Raw genomic sequence first — 23,348 nt, forward strand, 5'->3', positions numbered from 1 at the left:
CCAACTTGAATCTCTGTTAAATTCAGCAAATTTCAAGTTCTGAAAATCTTAAATAAAAACTGAAGATGCTGGGGAAACTCAGCAGGTCAAGCAGCATCTGCGAAGAGAGATACAGAGGTAATGTTTCAGATAGAATGCTTTTTCAATTCTGTTGCCTGTCTTGCTGAATGTTTCCGGTACCACAGGGGAGTCTAACAGCAATATGATTCCTCTTCACTAGGGATGGAATAATTTATTCAATCTGTAGGTGCAGTGGAGGAGTTACAGTAGTTCTCAGTTTTTTCTTGGTAGTGCTCTCATTTTGTTGCTTGTCAGAAAGTCGGGGAGAAATCTGTTGCATAGCAGGCATTCAGTGCTCTGCTTAACCTCACTCCTAAGTCCCACGAAAGACCTTGGGACCATGAAGCAGTGATGGCTATGCAGTCTGTAACTTGACAAACATTGATATTTGTTGGTATAAATGTACAAACTAAGTTTTTGTAAGGGTGGGTCTGTAACTTCTGAAACTGCCTTGTACAATTTTAACATTACATCCCAACTCCTATACTCAATGCTCTGATTGAAACTGCTGACTTTCTCAGATCCAGTTACCTTGGCTTAATCCTGACCCCCAGTGCTGTGTGGTTTTTGCATGTTGTCCCTGTGACTGCACAGATTGCCCCAATCCCAAAAATGTGTCAGTTGGTGGGCTGTAAATAGGTAACCTTGTGATAAAATATGGGAGAATGTGATGGGAATGTGAATGTTAAAAGAACAAAAGTAGTATCAGTTCAGGAGAGGAAATTCATTAGTACATTGTCAGGATTAGAGTGTATTGCCTGTAAGGTAAAATTGGACAAACATGTCCTAATGAAGTGTCTCAGCCCAAAATGTCGACTGTTTATTCATTTCCATAGATGTTAACCTGCTGAATTCCTCCAGCTTTTTATTTGTGGTGCTCTGGATTTTCAGCATCTGCAGAATATCTTGTGTTAAGGCACTGGACAACCATGGATTGTTTTCTCTGAAGTGTCAGGGACTGAGGGGCAACCAAATGGAAGTATGTAAAATCATGAAATGCTCGGATAGGGTAGATAGCCAGAGTCTTTTATCCAGGGTAGACATGTCAAATACTACAGGGCAAAAGTGTGAGGGAAAAAGGATTTTTTTTTACACACAGTAAATGGTAGGTGCTTTGAACAGTAAAAGCAAATATGGTTATATAGACAGATACATATAAAGGCAGCGTACTGGGCTGGGGTTCCCAACCTGGGGTCCACGGACCTCATGCTTAATGGTATTAGTCCATGGCATAAAAAAGGTTGGGAACCCCTGGAATAGAGGGATACACAACAATATGCAGGATTAGTTTAAGTTGGCATCATGTTTGGCATAGATATGATCGGCCAAAGGGCCTGTCCCAGTTCTATACTTTATTATGTTTTTTTTGCTACATAATAGGACCATAAGAGCAGAGTGACCTTCTTGAAGATGGAGGAAGAGAAGGACCCTTAGCAATTAGTCTCATCAACACCATGTTTCTGGGCATAGGCGTCCTTCATGAGTACAAAGAAAATGTAGTCAGTAAATTTATAAGCTCTTCCAAAGGCCTTTGCTGTGTGACAAGAATTATAGGTGTGAAAGTTGAGGAGTTTAAACAAGATGTGGTTAGTTATTTCAGATTGCTGGTTCACACAACGTGATACAATGTACAGTAAGGACATCACATATATTTACATATAATATACTCCGTGCACTTTGTTTAAAGGGAAAACAGAAAATAATCTAACATGTTTACAAATTTAACTGAGCCTCAGGATCTCTGAGTTTATTTCACCTTATCAGCAGTACTGATGACACAAGTGTGAAATTTGCAGTTATCAGATGTTGCAAGTGCACCACCCACCTGAGGATTCAGAATTCTGGCTCTTCTTGAATCATTTGTAAGAATCACACCAAGAACAGTCTTCTTTACCAATGATAAGTGGCCTATATCAACTTCTCTGAACTTCTGGCAACTATTGACAGGTAATTGGCATCTTGCTAATTACCATTTTAACAGATGTGTACTTGTTAATCTCTAGCAAAGCCCATTTTAAAGATTAATCCACACAGCTCATGTGCAGATCAGGCAATGTGTGCATAGTTCATTTAGAAGGTCTTCCAAGACTACACTTATGTATGATGATACAGTCTTGACATAGAGTTGTAAAGTTATACCGCATCAAACAAGTTCTTTGGCCCAACTGGTCCATACCTCCTATAAGGTCGTCCCAATTGTCAGTATTTGGCCCATTACCTTCTAACCATATAACCATATAACAATTACAGCACGGAAACAAACCATCTCGGCCCTTCTAGTCCGTGCTGAATGCTTACTCTCACCTAATCCCACTGACCCGCACTCAGCCCATAACCCTCCATTCCTTTCCTGTCCATATACCTATCTGATTTTGCTTTAAATGACAATACTGAACCTGCGGCTACCACTTCTACTGGAAGCTCGTTCCACACAGCTACCACTCTCTGAGTAAAGAAATTCCCCCTCGTTTTACCCTTAAACTTTTGCCCCCTAAGTCTCAACTCATATCCTCTTGTTTGAATCTCCCCTACTCTCAATGGAAAAAGCCTATCCACGTCAACTCTATCTATCCCCCTCAGAATTTTAAATACCTCTATCAAGTTCCCCCTCAACCTTCTACACTCCAAAGAATAAAGACCTAACTTATTCAATCTCTCCCTGTAACTTAGGTGCTGAAACCCAGGTAACATTCCAGTAAATCTTCTCTGTACTCTCTCTATTTTGTTGACATCTTTCCTATAATTCGGTGACCAAAACTGTACACAATACTCCAAATTCGGCCTTACCAATGCCTTGTACAATTTTAACATTATATCCCAACTCCTATACTCAATGCTCTGATTTATAAAGGCCAACATACCAAAAGCTTTCTTCACCACCCTATCCACATGAGATTCCATCTTCAGGGAACTATGCACCATTATTCCTAGATCACTCTGTTCTACTGCATTCTTCAATGCCCTACCATTGATCATGTATGTCCTATTTGGATTGTTCCTACCAAAATGTAGCACCTCACACTTATCAGCATTAAACTCCATCTGCCATCGCTCAGCCCACTCTTCTAACTGGCCTAAATCTCTCTGCAAACTTTGAAAACCTACTTCATTATCCACAACACCACCTACCCTAGTATTATCTGCATACTTACTTATCCAATTTACCACCCCATCATCCAGATCATTAATGTATATGACAAACAACATTGGACCCAGTACAGATCCCTGAGGCACACCACTAGTCACCGGCCTCCAACCTGACAAACCGTTATCCACCACTACTCTCTGGCATCTCCCATCCAGCCACTGTTGAATCCATTTTACTACTTCCTTTCCTTTCCAAACCTGTCCAACTGTCTTTTAAAAGTTAGTATTTTACCTGTTTCAACCACTTCCTCTGGCAGATCTTTCACATACATATCAACCCTCTAGTAAAAATGTTTCCCCTCAAATTCATATTAAATCTTGTGCCATATTGTGCTCTAACTCCATCTACAAGTTTGTTGATGACACCACGGCAGTGGGCCGTATGTATATAATGATGAGTCAGAGTACAATAAAGAGATAGACAGCCTAGTGACATGGTGTCACTTTACCCTCAATGTCAGAAAAACAAAAGAGCTGGTCAATGACTTCAGAAGGAGGAAGGTGTGCATACTCCTGTTTACAGCAATGGTGTTGAGGTCAAAGGGGTTGAGAGTTTTAAATTCCTAGGAGTCAACATCCTGTCCTGTTCCAATCATATTGATGGCACAGCCAGGAAAGCTCACCAGCACCACTACTTCCTCTGGAGACTAAAGATATTTGAAATGTTCCTTTTGATCCTCACTGTTTTTATTTTATTGATGCTCCACAGAAAACATCCTATCCAGGTGCATCACTGTGTGGTATAGTAACTGATCTGCTCATGGCTACAAGAAGCTGTAGAGAGTTGAGAACAGAGCTCAGCACATCACGGAAACTAATATCTCCACGATGGACTTCTTGCTACCTCGGTAAAGTAGCCACTATAATCAAAAACCACACGCACCACAGACATTCTCTCATTTCCCCCCTCCTTTCAGGCAAAAGATACCAAAGCCTGAAAACACATACTACCAGGCTCAAGGGCAGTTTCTATCCAACTGTTATAAGGCTACTTAATGTTTTCCTTGGGGTGGTGAGGTGGAGATACTTCTCTGCCAAAAGAGGCTCCTTCCCTCTGTTAGCCTGCAGGTTACCCTTGGGCAAAATGTAGCATCTGCTTAAACACATGCTTAATGCTCATGGAAAGACCATGATCGACCATGTCATGACACAGCACATAACGATGATGATGAATGCCTGGTACAATAGATAGATGTTTGACCTCTTGATTTACAGGTCCACAATCCCTTATCCGAAATTCTGAAATCCCAAAAGCTCCGAAAACCGAAGTTTTTTTTTTGCCAACAGCTGATGTCACTCTGGTGTGACGTGGCAGCACTAGCAGAGGCCGCCAGACGTCAGTTGTGGCTCATCGCTCGTACTGGTTGCACGTGCATTTGCTGTTCACTTTTGACTTTGTGTTTAATTTCACTATGAAAATGTTAAAAAGAACTGCAGATACCCCTATGGGTAACGATCAGAAAAAGAGAAGGAAGCATCTATCATTATCAATAACGCAGAAAGTGGAGTTATTGCAGAAGCTTGATCGTGGTGTGTCTGCGGTGTCTTACAGAAGAATATGGTGTCGGAACTACCACTGTATATGATCTAAAGAAACAGAAAGGCAAGTTGCTGACGTTTTATAGTGACAATGACATTCTACATTTATTCCAATAAGTCATTTACCATGTGTTTGATTTGGTTTGTTTGAAGCTGTATATTTTTATGTTTTATTGAATGTTTTTGTTGGAAATAAAGTATTTTTCTTGTCATTATTCCCTAAACAATACAATAGTATAACAACTATTTACATAGCATTTACATTATATTAGGTATTTTAAGTAATCTCGAGATGGTTTAAAGTATATGGGAGGATGTGCGTAGGTCTGGAGCTCCGCCGGGTCCTAAAGTTCACCCGCACTGAGACAGGTTAAATAAAGGACTTGAGCATACATGTTTTTTTGATATCCACGGGGGGGGGGGGGGGGGGGGTCCCAGAACCAATAAGGAGGGATTCTGAAATCCTAAAAATTCTGAATTCCAAAATGCACCTGGCCCTGAGGATTTCACATAAGGGATTGTGGACCTGCGACGTTGCACTCAGTTAATATTTTATCTTATACTACCACAATGCACCATTGTAATGAGTTGATTTGTATGGACAGTATGCAAGACAAGTTTTTCCTCTGTACCTCAATACATATGACTACAATAAACCAATTTACATCACCTTGAGTACACCACGTTGGAATCTGAAATTTTCCACAACAGCAAGTTGGATATAAAAGTTTGGACATGTAAAGTTGTTAGTTGGGAGTGCTGTTTTTGCAGTCTTCTCAACTTTCTCCAATCTTCTATTCTCTCTGATAACTGTTGGCGCCTTTGCCAAATAACTATCCTCAGAATGCTGCTTCTGGGAGCTTGCTGTGTGCAACTGGTTACCAAAAATGATAAAACATGCTAAAGGGTACAGATGCTGGAAATCCAAAGCAACACACACAAAATGCTGGAGGAACTCAGCAGGTCAGGCAGCATATATGGAAATGAATAAACAGTCAACGTTTTGGGTCGGGAACCTGTTCAGGAATTTTCATGCACAACAGTCTCTAGAGTTTACAGAGAATGGTGTGAAAAACAAACAAAAAACATCCAATAAGTGGAAGTTCAGTGGGCAAAAAAGCCTTGTAACTGAGAGATTTCAGAGAAAACTGGTTTGACTGATTCGAGCTGACAGGAAGGCAACAGGAGCACAAGTAACCATACGTTACAACAGTGGTGTGCAAAAGACCATCTCTGAATGCACAACATATCGAACCTTGAAATGGATGGGCAACAGCAGTAGAAGACCATGTTGTGCTCCACGTCTGTACCTAATAAAGTGGCCACTGAATGTACATGCCTCCAAGAAGACCACAACCTTTTTGTGGTTTGGAGGCTTGCATACCTCAATGATTCGGAGAGCTCTGTTGGCTGGAGTCAGGGCATTATGACTCTTGGTAGGGTCACTCATGCCAAACAGGTCAAAGGTTAGAGGCCAGACTAAGAGTGGTCCACTGGTCCTCCAGGTTCGGGGCTTCAGTCCAGGGCTAACAACTCTGACCGGTAAAACCAAATTGTTACGGAAACAGCAATGAAGAATCCTTCTACATCTGAGTGTGACGGTGTTCCTGAGACTCTACCCAGGACTTCCATGACTGACAGTAGTGAAAACCAAGAAATTACCGACATGAAGGAAGCCCTGGACACTGCCACAGATGGAATTGCTACCCTAAACTGCAGAACTACTCAGTGTACAAGACAGGAGCCATAACCAAATGATAAAGATGATAATCAGATCCTATCATGAAGTACAGCAGGAGCCATGGAAAACACAATGCAATTTGCATTACCAAATACAAAGCAGCATTCCCACAGTGAAGGATGACAGCCAGCCCACATCTATGCAGAGTACAGGAATGAGCTCAGCTATGATTTCCCCTCCCATATTAAATTGCTTGTAAATAATCAGGTGTGTCTACTTTTCTTGCTGCTGTCTGAATAGTGACCTGTTGAACCAAATTAGAATGCATTGGAATTTTCTCCATCAATTTCAAAATCAAAAAGAATTAAAAACAATTTGCAAGCTGTCTGAGCTTGTGCCTGGTTAACGAGGAGGTTCGGGTGTTCCTGTGAAAATATGTCTGCATCAAGTCAACCACTCTGGGAACAACAGGAAGGCAGAGGTGCAAATAAGCCAGGAGTATAAACTTGTACCAGATAAATTTAAATTAAAACTTTGTCTTGAGGACATGAATGTATTGTTTATTGATGATATCTATTGCCAGAGTCCTTTTGCATGTCCTTCTTGCGACTGCACAATAATGGGAGCTGGCAAGTTCTTTCACCTCAGGTGGTAAAATATTCCAAATGATACATGCTTCATCATGAGAACTCCAACTCACTATATAGTTTTATTCACATGATTTTAAATAGCTCATGCAAAGGAAAATTACTGAAACATAAAAATGTTTGTTGCTAAATGGTGAAATTTGAGACTCAATATTGCATAACATTTCTTACTTATACTATTGATTCAGTTGAAAAATACAGATAAAACTTCAATAAAATATTTAACATGTATGCCTTCCTAATTCTACAGGAGTTATGCAATATTCATAACTGAAAACATCAGCCTGCAGTGCAATCTACGTTAAGTAACTGGTACTGGCTTTGAAAAATTACAGTGAGCTCATCAGAATCAAATAAAAATTCTGATCCTCAGATGCTTGTACATTGTACTTGCAAAAAGATAGAATGATTAATATGAAATAGTCCATAAAATTATTGATCTATGTTCAGCTTTAGACTAAATTGATTTGTTTCTGATCCAAACAGCTCTGCATCCTTGAAAAGTGCTGAGGGATCCTTCACATCGAAAGGTCAGAATCACTGTTCAAACTCCTATCTGAAGAACAACCACTCCAACATTACAGAATTCAGTCAGAACTGTCCTAAAGTACTGGCTTGTGGAATACATCTATTAGATATTGTTTGAAGTAAATTTATTATCAAAGTATGTTAAGTCACCACATACTATCTTGAGATGCATTTCTCGCAGGCATTCACAGTAGAATAAAGAAATACAGTACAATAAATTCAATAAAAAATTACAAAGATTGACAAACAAACAATGTGTAAAAGAAGGCAAATAAGAATAATTACTATAAATAAGTAATACCGATGAGGGTAGAGTCCATCAAAGCTAGTCCATAAGTTGTGGAATCGGCTCAGGGTTGAGATATGATTTTCTAAGCCTAATATCCCCTGAGCTTCAAGGAAAGAATCTGAGCACTGGCTGAAGGGAATTGGTAAAATATCTGCAAAATCACTTTTTAGAGCAGCTTGTAGTTGAGCCCATTAGGGGAAAGGAAATTCTGGATTGGGTGCTGATCAGTGAACTAATTTTGATAAGGAGCTTAAAGTAAAGGAAACCTCAGGAAGCAGTGATCATAATATAATAGAATTCACTCTACAGTTTGAAAGGGAGAAGATAAAGTCAGTTGTATCCGTATTACAGTGGAGTAAAGGGGATTACAGAGGCATGAGAGAGGAGTTGGTCAAGGTTGAATGCAAAGTGACACCAGTAGGGATGACAGCAAAAAAAAATATGGCTGGAGTTTCTGAGAGCAATTCCGAAGGCACAGGAGAGATACATGCCAAAGATGAAGAAGTATTCATAAGGGAGGATGAGCCAAAGACAGCATGAATACTAAAGAGAGGGGATACAGCATAGCAAAAATTACCGGGAAGTTAGATGATTGGGGAGCTTTTAAATATGAACAGAAGGCAACTAAAATAGCCTTAAGGAGTGAAAAGATTAAATATGAAGGGAAGCTGACAAAATAATATAAAAGAGGATATCAATAGTTTTATTCAAATATACATAAAGAGTAAAAGAGAGACAAGAGTGGATATCAGACTGCTGGAAAATGACACTGGAGAGGTAGTATTAGGGTACAAAGAAATGGCGGTGGAACTTAATAAATATTTTGTGTCTTTCTTCATTATGGAAGACACTAGCAGAATGCCAGAAGTTTGAGTGTCATGAGGCAGAAGTGAGTACTGTTACTATTAATAAGGAGAAGGTGCTTGGGAAGCTGGAAGGTCTGAAGGTAGATAAGTCAAGTCACTTTTATTGTCATTTCAACCATAACATAGTAAAAATGAGACAATGTTTTTCAGGACCATGGTGTTACATGACACAGTACAAAAACTAGACTGAACTACGTAAAAAACAACACAGAGAGAAAAAACACACAACAGCTTGACAAACTTTTCTGCAGAAGTGATTTGCCATTCTCGGCCCCAGTAGCCCCAGCCATGAAAAGTATGTTTTCCAAAAAAAATGTGTAGGTATTGACTAACATTCCTTGACCTGGAATGGAACAAGAATATGTTTAGTGGGCAACAAAGGAATGTGTCACCTACTGGAAGTGGAATTAAAACCCATAAGGCCATAAGGTATAGGAGCAGAAGTAGGCCATTCAGCCCATCAAGTCTGCTACACCATTCAATCATGGGCTGATCCAATTCTTCCAGTCATACCCACTCTCCTGCCTTCTCCCCATACCCTTTTATGCCCTGGCTAATCAAGAACCTATCTGTCTCTGCTTTAAATACAGCCAATGACTTGGCCTCCACAGCCGGTCATGGCAACAAATTCCACAGATTTACCACCCTCTGACTAAAGTAATTTCTCTGCATCTCTGTTCTAAATGGACGTCCTTCAATCCTGAAGTTGTGCCCTCTTGTCCTAGACTCCCCTACCATGGGAAATAACTTGGCCATATCTAATCTGTTCAGGCCTTTTAACATTCAGTATGTTTCTATGAGATCACTCCTCCATTCTCCTGAACTCCAGGAAATACAGCCCAAGAGCTGACAGACGTTCCTCACATGGTAACCCTTTCATTCCTGGAATCATTTTCGTGAACCTTCTCTGAACCCTCTCCAATGTCAGTATATCCTTTCTAAAATAAGGAGCCCGGAACAGCACACAATACTCCAAGTGTGGTCCCACGAGTGTCTTATAAAGTCTCAACATCACATCCCTGCTTTTATATTCTATACCTCTAGAAATTAATGCCAACATTGCATTCACCTTCTTCATCACCAACTCAACCTTCAGGTTAACCTTTAGAGTATCTTGCACAAGGACTCCTAATTCCCTTTTCATCTCTGCAGTTTGAATTCTCTCCCCATCTAACTAATAGTCTTATTATTTCTTCCATCAAAGTGCATGACCATACACTTTCTAATATCTTATTTCATTTGCCACTTCTTTGTCCATTCCCCTAAACTATCTAAGTCTCTCTGCAGGCTCTCTGTTTCCTCAATACTACCCATTCCTCCACCTATCTTTGTATCATCGGCAAATTTAGCCACAAATCCATTAATGTCGTAGTCCAAATCATCGTAACATACATCGTAAAAAGCAGTGATCCCAACACCGACCCCTGTGGAACTCCACTGGTATCCGGCAGCCAGACAGAATAGGATCCCTTTATTCCCACTCTCTGTTTTCTGCTGACCAGCCAATGCTCCACCCATGCTAGTAACTTCCCTGTAATTCCGTGGGCTCTTATCTTGCTAAGCAGCCTCATGTGCAGCACCTTGTCAAAGGACTTCTGAAGTCCAAGTACACCATGTCTACTATATCTCCTTTGTCTACCCCACTTGTAATTTCCTCAAAGAATTGCAGTAGGTTTGTCAGGTAAGATTTTCCTTTCAGAAAAACATGCTGGCTTGGCCTATATTGTCATGTGCCTCCAGGTATTCCGTAATCCCATCCCTAACTATCAATTTCAACTACTTCCCACCACTGATGTCAAGCTAACAGGTCAAAAGTTTCCTTTCAGCTGCCTCCCACCCTTCTTAAATAGCAGAGTAACACCTGCAATTTTCCAGTCACCCGGTACAATGCCAGAATCTATCGATTCTTGAAAGATCGTTGTTAATGCCTCAGCAATCTCTCCAGCTAATTCCTTCAGAACCTGAGGGTGCATTCCATCAGGTCCAGGAGACTTATCCACTCTCAGACCATTATCATCCCATTGTCATCCTACTTGAACATTCTCAGGGCCAGCTGAGTCACCAATGTACTTAATTTCTCTGGGAGATTATAGAGGGACAATATGAATACCTGCATAAATTATTCAGATATATATTGGCACTCTCTTCAGACATGGAATTTTACTGGGATCCTTCTGAGCTTCTATAAAGAGCATACGTAGATTGTGACCTACGTGAACTATGTGCTTTTCATAGAAACATAGAAAATAGGTGCAGGAGTAGGACATTCGGCCCTTTGAGCCTGCACCGCCATTCAGTATGATCATTGCTGATCATCCAACTCAGAACCCCGTACCTGCTTTCTCTCCATACCCCCTGATCCCTTTAGCCACAAGCACCATATCTAACTTCCTCTTAAATATAGCCAATGAACCGGCCTCAACTGTTTCCTGTGGCAGAGAATTCCACAGATTCACCACTCTCTGTGTGAAGAAGTTTTTCCTCATCTCGGTCCTAAAAGGCTTCCCCTTTATCCTTAAACTGTGACCCCTCATTCTGGACTTCCCCAACATCAGAAACAATCTTCCTGCATCTAGCCTGTCCAATCCCTTTAGAATTTTATACGTTTCAATAAGATGCCCCCTCAATCTTCTAAATTCCAGTGAGTATAAGCCTAGTCGATCCAGTCTTTCTTCATATGAAAGTCCTGCCATCCCAGGAATTTATCTGGTGAACCTTCTCTGTACTCCCTCTATGGCAAGAATGTCTTTCCTCAGATTAGAGGACCAAAACTGCACACAATATTCTAGGTGCAGTCTCACCAAGGCCTTGTACAACTGCAGTAGAACCTCCCTGCTCCTGTACTCAAATCCTTTTGCTATGAATGCCAACATACCATTTGCCTTTTTCACTGCCTGCTGTACCTGCATGTCCACCTTCAATGACTGGTGTACAATGACACCCAGGTCTCGTTGCATCTCCCCTTTTCCTAATCGGCCACCATTCAGATAATAATCTGTTTTCCTGTTCTTGCCACCAAAGTGGATAACCTCACATTTATCCACATTAAATTGCATCTGCCATGAATTTGCCCGCTCACCTAACCTATCCAAGTCACCCTGCATCCTCTTAGCATCCTCCTCACAGCTAAAACCGTTGCCCAGCTTCGTGTCATCAGCAAACTTGGAGATGCTGCATTTAATTCCCTCGTCTAAATCATTAATATATATTGTAAACAACTGGGGTCCCAGCACTGAGCCTTGTGGTACCCCACTAGTCACTGCCTGCCATTCTGAAAAGGGCCCGTTTACTCCCACTCTTTGCTTCCTGTCTGCCAACCAATTCTCTATCCACATCAATACCATACCCCCAAAACCGTATGCTTTAAGTTTGCACACTAATCTCCTGTGTGGGACCTTGTCAAAAGCCTTTTGAAAATCTAAATATACCACATCCTCTGGCTCTCCCCTATCCACTCTACTAGTTACATCTTCAAAAAATTCTATAAAAAATTCTATAATTTTCAAACCTACTTTAACTGATGGAAAATACAGTGCGATAAAAGGTGGTGCACCTTGTGCTGACATATAGAACTCAACACTAAACATCTTATCATTACCCTAAATAATCATAATGGCACAAATTCTTATCGCACCAATCGTTTTTTGCAGTGTCATGCAATGCACCCACTACAGAAACAGTCAAAAGCAAACTGTAACAAAACTTAGTTCCTGAAAATTATGAACTTTCATATTTCTTCATTTTATGCTTAGCACTGACTCCTTAGCTCTTTCTGTGAAATTGCCTGCACCTAACTGATAAGGCACTGCCACAAATGAAGCACACTTCATGTATTAATTTCTTGTGAAAGCTGTTTGTGGACAGACAAGCAGGCTTATACAAATTATTCAGAAATATAATGGTCAACACAGAGGTGATGGAGCTATTTTGAAATCCTTACCAGTTTCTATCAGAGAGTAAAATCTTTGATGAGCTGGATACTCTACTGTACTCCAAGAATAGGTCAGAGGCCAGAAATCCTGTCATGCGTGGCAACTCCTTTCTACTATCTCAAGACATGCTAGTAAAATGATGTAAGTGGCTCCACTTTTTTAGTTTAGTGCAACACTATTAACACTTGAGAAATGACAACATCCAGGGCAAAGAACCTCTTGATTGACAGCCCATGCACTACCAACACACTATAACTGCAGTGTGTACCAGAGTCACTAATGTTACTAACCGGGGCTACACTAGCAGCATATCCCTACCTGTGACCTTAAATGACAAGAAGGGCATAGACAGCAGGCATGTAGGAACACTATCACATGCATATTCTTGACTTAAGTCCTGGAGCAATTGCACCCCTTTCCTTCTCCCAGCAATACTAAGAAAGTACCTTCACTAGAGGGGCTATGGCAGTTCATGAAGGAGGCTAATGGCCACGTGCTCAACGGCAATTAGGGGAGGGCAAAAACGCTGGCCTACTGTTAACACTCAAATTAGTAAAATATAACTTAAGAAGCAACATACTTATCCGATTTTTTAGGAGCATGTTCAATATTTCCGTTATCCATTGACTAACAGGCGCAATCAATTTCAAAAATAAAAAGCCTAAACTATTTTAAAATTGGGAAAATAGCAATATTATCCAAGTTAGCGAGAAATAAATCATTTTATTTTCTTTTGACTGACTGCAGCAAAGCAAGTTTATTTTTGTTTTCACAAAGAACATAATTCTGCAATTTAAAGATGTTGCAAAGTAACCTCTCATTGGTAATTATACTTCATTCAGCACTTTATCTTGGAAAATTACGAAATAACACCAGATACCATAATTATTTACCAAGAATTGATTATTATTTATAAAACATAAAGTATACCACCTTTGAAATCAAAGCATTGTGCAAGTCTTCATTGTATTGTGATTCACCGCAACCTCTTCTTCTATCTGATCAGCCCAGGCGTCAAAGTTATGGAACTCCTGACAAGCCACTTGAAACACTTCTTCCAATGTTCATACCCCTACCATCCACACACCTATCCAAACTTCTCTTAAACATCAAAATCAATCTTGCATGCGCCACTTGTGCTGGTTTAAAGTTTAAAATGTTAAGTTTTGGTTTTGTTGATTGTTAGTTCCTGATTTGACTCATTACCTCTTTTTTCATCTTATTGGTACCCTAAACTATAGTTCTTTTCCCTTCACCAGAGTTTCTGAATACTTCAAAAGAATTTAAAATAAATGAATTGAAGAATATTTAGCTATGATTATAAGAGTCCCATTATTCTTATGAAAATACAACCTCACCCCCAGTCAAAGATTAAACAGACGAGTTTTAGAACAGAAACAAAAGAAATTAAGAAAAGCTAAGATTTACTTTCAGGCTGAGTGCTTGAAGCAGTCAAGGTCAAAGTTGATTTTACTGTCATATGTACAAGTAAATCTATGCAGAGCTGTAATAAAAACTTACTTGCAACACAAATCATCATAAAACCAGCATTCACAAGAGAACTATAAATTACACTCAATTACAAGCAATGTCAAAATTCAAGAGTTTTTTTTTTAAATGGTAAAGTAAATATGGTAACACACACAAAATGCTGGAGGAACTTAGCTGGCCAGGAAGGATCTACAGAGAGGAATAAACAGTCAATATTTCGTGCCCAGACCCTTCAACAAGACAATGAAGTGCCTTGGTCTGAAATGTCAACTGTTTATTCCTTTCCATAGATGCTACCTGATCTGTTGAGTTGGTGTGTGTTATTCTGGATTTCCAGCATCTGCAGAATCTCTTACACGAACAACTCAAATATGATAAAGGGTTGCATAAATGCAATTAGAATTATTTGCACAAATGGAGAGAGGTTTAATAAATCAGCCATAATTGAATGGCTGAGTAGATTCAACAGGCTGAATAGCCAAATACTGCACCTCTGTCTTATGATCTTATGGGGTGGGTGCATAATCCTGGGTACATATGCTTTCCTCCAACTTGGGCAAAATAGTTGCATCAACCTGCTGCTAAGCAGCCTGACCCAGTGTTCATCACAGTACTTAGTTTTAAATTACAAGCTAAGGCCACCCTGTTAAAGTCCAATTTCATTTCAAGTCAATGCTCCCATACCTCAGTTGCTTTATGGGTGTAAACTTGGATGAGGAAGCTAACTCATGCCACTGCGTGTCCCTTAAGACTCTGCCTTGGCCATGCTGTTTCTAATCTATCAGCTCACCATCCCTTTTTTTCTATTGCCGGCTCACTGCAAATTTTAGCTTTCTATTGATTAGTACCTTTTGTTGAATTTGTAAATAGGAGGGATGTTAAAATACAAGGTAATACATTACAGAAAATAAAGAATAATGTTCCAGAATGTCTTAATGAAAGAAAATTCTGTATCACAATATTAATGTAATTAACAAACAAGAGAAAATTTGCAGATGCTGGAAATCCAAGCAACACACACAGGATGCTGGAGAAACTCAGCAGACCAGGCAGCATCTATGGAAAACAGTAGTCGATGCTTTGGACCAAGACCCAACCCCAAAACTTAGAGTAAATATTGTTTTCTACAATTTGTATTAGTCATAGGAATACCTTCAAGCTGCTGCAAAGAGGGAAAACATTAATTTACTAGAAAATGAATGACCATTGGAAACAAATACTTTGCAATCAAATATGAGAAAGTGATTTATATTCAACCAGTGTACTTTTTGATCTTGTGCAATGAGAAGGTAGAACTGTCTATAGAGAGCACGGCTGAGGGATTAAGTAAACAGTCAGCATTAACTTTTCAAAAGGTAACTTTTCTAAGGCCATAGTAAATGAATACTCTTGTGAGTGTTTAAAAAATAGAAATAGAAAAGGGGCTTAAAAATTAAAAAGAAGCACTGGAAGTGTTCGGCAGGTCAGGCAGTATCTGTGGAAAAGAAACAGAGTTAATGTACCAGGTTGGTGATCTTTTGCCGGGAACAGAAAAAGTTGGAAATGCAATTGAGAGAAAAAGAGGCAACGGACAGAGACACCAAAATGTTAGGTTGGTTATAGGGTGGAGTTCCAATTTAAGGTTGCACTATTGAAGTCGAGTGATAGTTTCCTGGTATTTCGAAAGGCAAGAAATTTGACTAAAAGCATTATTAATAACACCTTTACTGATGTAAATTGTGGCAAACTATCACTGCAAACAATAAAGAGGCAAACAAAGGTGAAGAAACTGATTCAAGGGATGAGTTGAAGCGTGAAGTGCTCAAGATAGTGTTGCAGATGGAGATGGTGTCACTGTCAGAGATGGAGTTGGAGTGAACGATTCAGTGGAGATGAGGTTGAAAAATTTCGATGCCTGGTACCTAACCCAGATCGAGGTTGGATTGCTCTAAGTGGTGAGTTGACTTGGAGAGGCGAGAGTGGCTTTGGGCTGGGCGGTGTGATCTAGGCCCAGGGCTTGTCGTGGGTCCTAGCGGGCAGCTTGATCCAGTGTTTGGATGAGTTGAACACCGACCCAAGTAGACTGCAAAGGCAGGGTGTCAGGACCAGAGGCGAGGGTCAGGCCAATTTCGCTCGCTCTCTTGCAATGTTCACTCCTTGCTCCACGGTGCTGAGGCTGTGAGGCTGCTTCAGCTGCTGTGCTGTCTGTGAGCTTCACGGCAATTTGCCCTGCTAATATGATTAACTGAGGCCAAAGCTTTGGGCCTACTCTAAGCTGCTCCGGGGATTCGGATCTATGGATTTAATTCGGTTCGGAATGCTGTTGCTTGTTTCAATTATTTGCATGATTTGTGCTTTTTTCTTTCTGAGTATTGGGTGTTTGTCTTTTATTTTTTTAATTGGGTTATTTCAGGTTTCTTGCTTTGTGGCTGCCTGTAAGCAGACAAATCTCAAGGTTGTATAATTTATATATACTTTGATAATAAATGTACTTTGAATCTTTGAGATCAGGAGTGATTACATTATACAATTGGCACTAAATGATAAATAATAATGGAAATGGATCCTTGTCAACAATAGTGAAGGAAAGACTTCTCAGAAGTACCGAAATGGAAGATGGTGTCACAGAATGGACGCAACAAGGAAACTGGAAGAATGGAATGAAGTCTCCACAGTTAGCAGAGAGGACAGTCAAACTCATCTGGCAATTTGTACTGGGAATTGGCCAGGAAGCTATCCCTTGAAATAGAGGCAGAGAAATCAACAGCGAACAGGAATGAACCAAGCGAAATGTGACAGCAGGATAGACATTGGCAGAGGAGATTTAACTTTCAAGTTCTGTACAAGCGCAGGAAGCAAAACCAAAACGATCATCTGCGTACAGGAAAAAGAAGCACGACTGAAACAAAGAATGTCCCACTCTCGCACAAAGATCAGATCATATTGATGAAAAGTCTGAAAAACATGCTGAGTTACTGTTATTGGTGGATGGCAGCCAGTTCTGACACAGTAAATAATAACGGCAAAAAGCAGCAATGCTGGAAATCGGAGGTTGATTTGCCGATGCACAATATACTCCAGAGTGGGACTTTTACCTTCTAATGACCACAAAGAGCGACCTCACGCGTTTGCACCATCGCTGCAACAACAGCCTCACCGGGCTGGGATCCCAGCCCGGCTCACGTCAGGGAAGCTACCTGGACCCGCCCCCGGCCCAGTACGTCTGACGTCACCACGCAGGTGCGAGGGGGAGGGGCAGCGGGCGGGCCTGATGGCGGCGAGTTCCGTGTTTACACCCAAGAGGACAGAGAGCAGAGCGCGGTGTCACTGAGTAAGCAGCGGTCGAGAGGGTAACGTCAGTAAGAGAGAAGAGGGGGTAAGAAAGAGATGCATCTGCTCGCTTGAGGACGCTTTCCTCCCTCCAATAATAACAATTAAAATCAAGGGGGCAGCGGATAACAAACATAAGGGGACGTTTCCAACAGTTTGCAGAACGGAATGTTTTCCAGAAAGCCTCATGGAGACGTCAAGAAATCTACACAGAAAGTTCTGGACCCAAAGAAGGATGTGTTAACCCGCCTCAAGCACCTGAGGGCTCTGCTAGGTGAGTGATGAAACACCTGCAGTGGGTAACCCTGTGTTGGGTGAGGGCTTGGTGTGTGATTGATGGCCTAAGTGATTTCAGTTCGTGCTACCCCTCCTCACCTCCTCCACTTTGCTTTCCCCGCCTCCAGCCCCTAATCGGCTGCTCCTCCGATCTGGCTAGGAAAGGGCATTGGAATCACCGGTCGTACCGAGCGGGATCGCGCATGCGCGTGGGAGCACGGCTCGGACTTCCTGTCAAAAATTCCCAGTGATGTGACAAGTGGATGCTGCTTTGGTGACCACACGGATACCCTGGAAATTAATAAAATTGGTCAGCTTCGTGTACCTTCAGTTTCATGAGAAAACATCAAGGGTGTCTTGATGTTCTGGTGCAGGCACATGATGTGTTTGGTGATGTCTCTAAGTGTTCTATATCTTTGTATAGTTTTAAAAAAAATTTCACAACACGGTTTCTGAAACTCACATGAAACTTATATGTTTTAAACTGTTTGAATTCGTTGTACGGGTGAAGAATAGCCGTGAAGTTTATAATTGGAATGGAAATCTAAACGAGTTGAAGTCTGTGCAGTTTATAGTTTTACAATGTGCAAAAGATTAGTGCTTGATAATAGAAACTGCATTGCAATGTATTGGATTAAACATTAACGGTTTACCTGCTGACTTGAAAGAAACTGTCAGTTTTCAGACTTGATCATCTGAAAGTCTGTTTCTGCATCAGTCCCATCTTCAGGAAAAACTATTTTCTATCAGATGTTCTCAAACAATAGGAGTGGGAGTAGGCCACCCAAGCCTACACCACTCAATGTGATCATGGCTGATCTGATTGCTTAAGTTTTTCTTTCTTATCTACCCATGGTAATGTTTCATCCCCTTATCAAATTTCTTTCAATATCTGCCCTAAACATATTGTTCATGCCACCCTTTTAAGAAAAACATTTCCAAAGACATTCAGTCCACTGTGAAAGCATTCCACTTTATCTTTTAATAGGAACCCTCTTATTTTTAAATGGGGTTCTCTAGTTTTAAAATATCATACAAGAAGAAATACCCTCTCTACACCTTTGTCTTTTATATTTGGTCAAGTTCCCTTCCACTCTTCTAAACTCCTGCTCGTCCGACCGTTCTTCGTAAGTCAACTCCTCTATTCCAAGTATCAGACTTTAAGACCTTCTCCGAACAGTTTCTAATGTGTAAACATGCTCCCTTAAAGGGAGGCCAGGAATGTTCACAATTATCACCAGGCTTCTATATAATTGACGTATGCCCTCACTCTATTTTGTATTCAATTCCCCTCACAGTTGATGATAACATTCTGTTGCATTTCCTAATTATGTGCCTTTTTGTCAATCATGGATTTGGACACCAATTCCCTCTGCATCTTAGAGGTCTACATTCTCTTGTCATTTAGGTAATATTCTGTTTTATTTTTCCTACCAAAATGGACAATTTCACATTTCCCATTTTGTATTTCAATTGCTATACCTTTGTCCACTTGTTTACCCCATCGGAACTGTGACTGTTTCACATCTTATTTTCCTAGTTGCCTTTGTGACACCAGTAAGCTAAGCAGCCATATCTTTGATGGTTTCATTCAAATCATTTATAAACTGAAAATGATTGGGGCTTCAGCACTTATCTCTTTGTACACTGGGAAAGACTCCAACACCTACTGTTTTCTTTGAACCAGGCAATCTATTATTCATGAAATACGTTACTTCCTTCATTGAGAGCTTCTGTTTTCTGCAATAACATTTGATGAGGCACCATTTTCGATACTCTATGGAAACCTAAGAATTGTATATCCATTAGTTTCCTTTTATTTGCAGCACAAATCATTCACTGAAAACGTGCAGACCAAATAACTGATTTTCATGCAGCCTTAGAGAAAAAAGAACTGGGTACAGGTATCGATTATAACCAACGTTTCGAGACAAACTCTGCTAGCTTTGTCAGGGATGATGCCTGGGATGTCTAGTCAGGTGGTATTTATATCCCTCCACCCCAATACTCCGTCCCTCCTGATTGGTTAGTCCTCATCCAATCAGGTTTCCACTCTCCCACCTTGTTTACAATCGAGTTTTTACTTAGAGCAAGACCTTCACAATGGCCATAGGATTGACTTCAATGACACAAAACTACCGTGCCACACCAATGGCTTTTGGTACCGCCTGGTAAATGAAGCCATTGAAATAAAACTAGAGGAAAAGTTTTAACAAAGACTCTAGGTAAGAACTGGAATTCAATTGTAAACAAGATGGGAGAGTGGAAACCTGTGGATGTGGACTAACCAATCAGGAGGGACGAACTACGGGGCGGGGGGGGGGGGGGGTTGTTATAAATGCCACCGGACTAGACATGCCCAGGCATCATCCCAGTTTTATCATCGAAACGTTGGTTATAATCGATACCTATTCCTGGCTAGAAGCATGAAAAGAGTTTATTTGGAATGGACTAGAGTTCAAATTCAGATTGAATACAATCAGCTGTCAGCAAAGAACTTGACCTTTCTGAAAAATGATCAGGACTGGGGTGCACACACTGCAGCTTGTAAAGCTGATAGGAAATTCAGGAAAAAAAATTAGAGAAGTGCAGGAGTTGCTTTAATGATTAAGGATAAAATCTAAGAGAAAAGAGTGGGTGATGACAGATAAGCTGGCATTGATAACCTGTGTAGGATTAAAAAAAAGAGTTAAAATTGAGAATGTGGATCAGAAATCTGGCAATGCTTATGTAATGGTTGAATGTAAACAAATCAAAGATGAGAAGGCATGCAGCATATATTTTCCATATCGACTTGGTTGGAAAAGCAGACAAGCACGTGCCAGGAAGGCAGTGAACTTTTTATGAGTTTGTTATAATTTCCTGCAACATGTCCCAGAACAAACAAGGGAGCAGTTAACTTGATTTTTGTAAGCAGCCCTATGTTTTGTGAACATTGACCAAATGGTGATCATTGTATGATTAAATTTAATCCAGCCTTTGAAAAGAGGAAATGGGAAATGTAAAGAAGGTAATGTTGAATGAGAAGGGGGAAGCACCAGATGAATAGAAACAAAAACAAACACAATGGAGATACAAATGACACCAAAGTGGCAAATCTGATGTGTAGTGTGGTTGTCATTCCTCAAGTGGCCTAGATTATTGTGCGCTCACTATAGCTGAAATCTTACACAATTTATGTTTTGACTGGTTGTTGCATTCCTCATTCTAGAATTATCTTAAAGCCAAGGACTAAACACAACATGGGAAAGAAAAGAGCATGCCAACTGAATCACCAGGTGTACCAGAATATGTGGTGGCATGATTACAAGTATACTAACAGCTATTTAACAGAGGTAGCATGTGATCAATAGAATAAAGTTATCCCACGGCAAATGGGTCAGGTTAAGCTTTCACAATCTTGCCATATCTACTTTGCAAAATGTAGTGATTAAATGTTTAGGGGGAAGCAGTTCCTTGAACATCTCCCTCTGTACTTTAGACTAAATGCAAAATTACATTTTTATTTGTCTTCAGCCAATAGTGATCTATGGAAAATCAGTTGATCTTATTTCGAGATCCGTGTTGTCACAGTCTCAGTCAAAGAGCCAATTTGATTCAAACCTTGTGAAATAGATGAGTGTACTATCTGGGGTAGTGACTGTGAATCCTATAACATCACAACCAAAAAGGTTTATGTTATATAACTAATTATGCCTCCATTCAGTTTATTGCATTATTTTAGTTTCCATAAGGTTGTTGTAGCTGTGGGTGGTAGTAGGGATAAGCTCCACTACTTATTAAATGCTCCCAATGACATGTATCTCAAGTAGCCTCTGACAACCAAATGGCCTTCACACGTGGTTTAGCTACTAAGCTCAGTTAAACTGTTTCTACTGACAGGAGAAGGGGCAAAGGTGGATTACTGGCGCCTCAAAACCAGTCACTTCAGGAATTCCTTTGGCTTCTGTAGCTACATGGAGTGGGGGAAACTGCAATAAGGCCAAGAGCTTGCTCTCCATGACATACTACCCTGGTTTGTGAATCATGTAGGTAGCTGGGGCGCAACATCCATGGTTGACCCTGACCAACTGAGGGCCTCAAAAACATTTTGTTTTTACCAGTTGTAATGATAATGTGGCAATTGTCCAGTCACATCCTTTACTCAAAGAGTCTAGAGTGCTCAGAACTGGACTGGGTGACATGCTGTGGTAAGATGAGCCTCCAGCAACTTCGAGGATAGTCACCCTGCAGATCTGGTCGCTGCTTGAGAGGGGAGAAAAATGACCTCATCAGTTGCTGCAACAGTGGCTGGACAGTTTACCTGCCCTTGGTGTTAACATTTTTGCCTTTCTAGAATTGGTCTGCAGAGCCACCTCAGAATGCACAATCGATTAGCTGCACTAACAGACATCACTGTACAACCAACCAGGACTAATTTCATCCAGCTGACTTTTCTCCTGGCAGTGTACTCTTGATCATGAGCAAAATGTCCGGAGGTGCTGCCGACAGTGCTAATAAGCGAGACTTCCTCAAGTAACTGTGACGATCAGTTTTGGTTCTGTCAGGATAACTTGGCTCTTTTAGGCAATGATTCACACTTGAGTCAATTAGCTGAAATACAGAAGTGAGGTAAAAATGCTTAGCCTTTGTCCAAAAGTTTTTCTATATGTGATTTAGTATATTATGCAGATAGTTTATCTAAAGCCTCATTAGGTTCTTCATAAATATGTAGGGCACTTACAGAAATTCATTAACAGGTCCTTTGTGTGGATGGTGCTAGATGTGCCACTTGCACAAATTTCATTTTTTACACTTGAGGCTCATGAATAATATGGTTCTCTCATCTAAACTAGCTTGAAGTGGTTTATTAATGTAGATTTTGGTATTGGTTAAAGGAGGCTAAATATTTATTCTGCTACTGTAGAGTATTTTAACGTCTAGATAGTTTCTTCTTTCTGAGAATGATAGAGCCCAACTGTAGTGTACTGTTAACTCGTATCATGTTTCCATCTCCTTTTCTTTTCAACACCTTGCCCATTTGTACTCTTCACTACTGAAGTGCCACATCCTTCCCTAACCAGACTTCCTCTGCTACCTTTGTCATTGCATTTGCCCATGATGGACAGTTCTGTTTATTGCTGTCAAGGCCCAGCATTTATTGCCCATTCCTAAATGGCCTCTTCATAGAGTACCTTACTGATCTGCTTCAGTGAATATTTAAGGATCAATTCCATTGCTGTAGGCTGGAATTACACAGCCCCAACCAAGGCCAGTAAAGTTCCTCACTGAAGGACAGTAGTGAACCACATTGATTTATGTGGGTACCAGACCACTAACTAAATTTAAAGACATAGTTAGCTGTCAGATTTAAACTCTGATCTTTAGTTAGTCCAGGGTTATTAATCCAGCATTTTAACCACTACACCATGATCATAAATCCTTTGCACAATGTTTTGATGTTTGTAGATCTTGCTCAAAATTAATACAGATTACCAGCATTGCATTAACAAACATTTCATGGTGCTGGAGTCCTTTGAATGTTTTTACATTCCAGGCTGTCTTTCCTTTGAGTTGATAGGTATTGGGATTTGATCTTTGGAA

At 40.4% G+C, this 23,348-nt stretch overlaps 1 protein-coding gene and 1 long non-coding RNA gene across 7 annotated transcripts in view; one reads left to right on the plus strand and one right to left on the minus strand.

Moving 5' to 3' along the window:
* The window catches only part of LOC140730649 (uncharacterized), a 36,861-nt gene extending 19,499 nt beyond the window's left edge, over nt 1-17,362 (minus strand). Inside the window, exon 1 of one of the 2 annotated variants that reach the window (XR_012099649.1) lies at nt 17,255-17,362. This is a non-coding gene — a long non-coding RNA (uncharacterized lncRNA). The remainder of the gene's footprint in view (nt 1-17,254) is intronic. The other variant, XR_012099650.1, reaches the window with a different exon arrangement.
* Nucleotides 17,363-17,414: 52 nt separating this feature from the next.
* The window catches only part of ralgapa2 (Ral GTPase activating protein catalytic subunit alpha 2), a 477,749-nt gene continuing 471,815 nt past the window's right edge, over nt 17,415-23,348 (plus strand). For all 5 annotated transcript variants that reach the window (XM_073051378.1, XM_073051381.1, XM_073051380.1 and 2 more), the window contains exon 1: nt 17,415-17,763. In XM_073051378.1, coding sequence (XP_072907479.1) covers nt 17,658-17,763 — 106 coding nt within the window. In that variant the 5' untranslated portion in view covers nt 17,415-17,657. The remainder of the gene's footprint in view (nt 17,764-23,348) is intronic.

Source organism: Hemitrygon akajei, chromosome 7 (assembly GCF_048418815.1).
Source record: "Hemitrygon akajei chromosome 7, sHemAka1.3, whole genome shotgun sequence".
In the NCBI taxonomy this organism is placed as follows: domain Eukaryota; kingdom Metazoa; phylum Chordata; class Chondrichthyes; order Myliobatiformes; family Dasyatidae; genus Hemitrygon; species Hemitrygon akajei.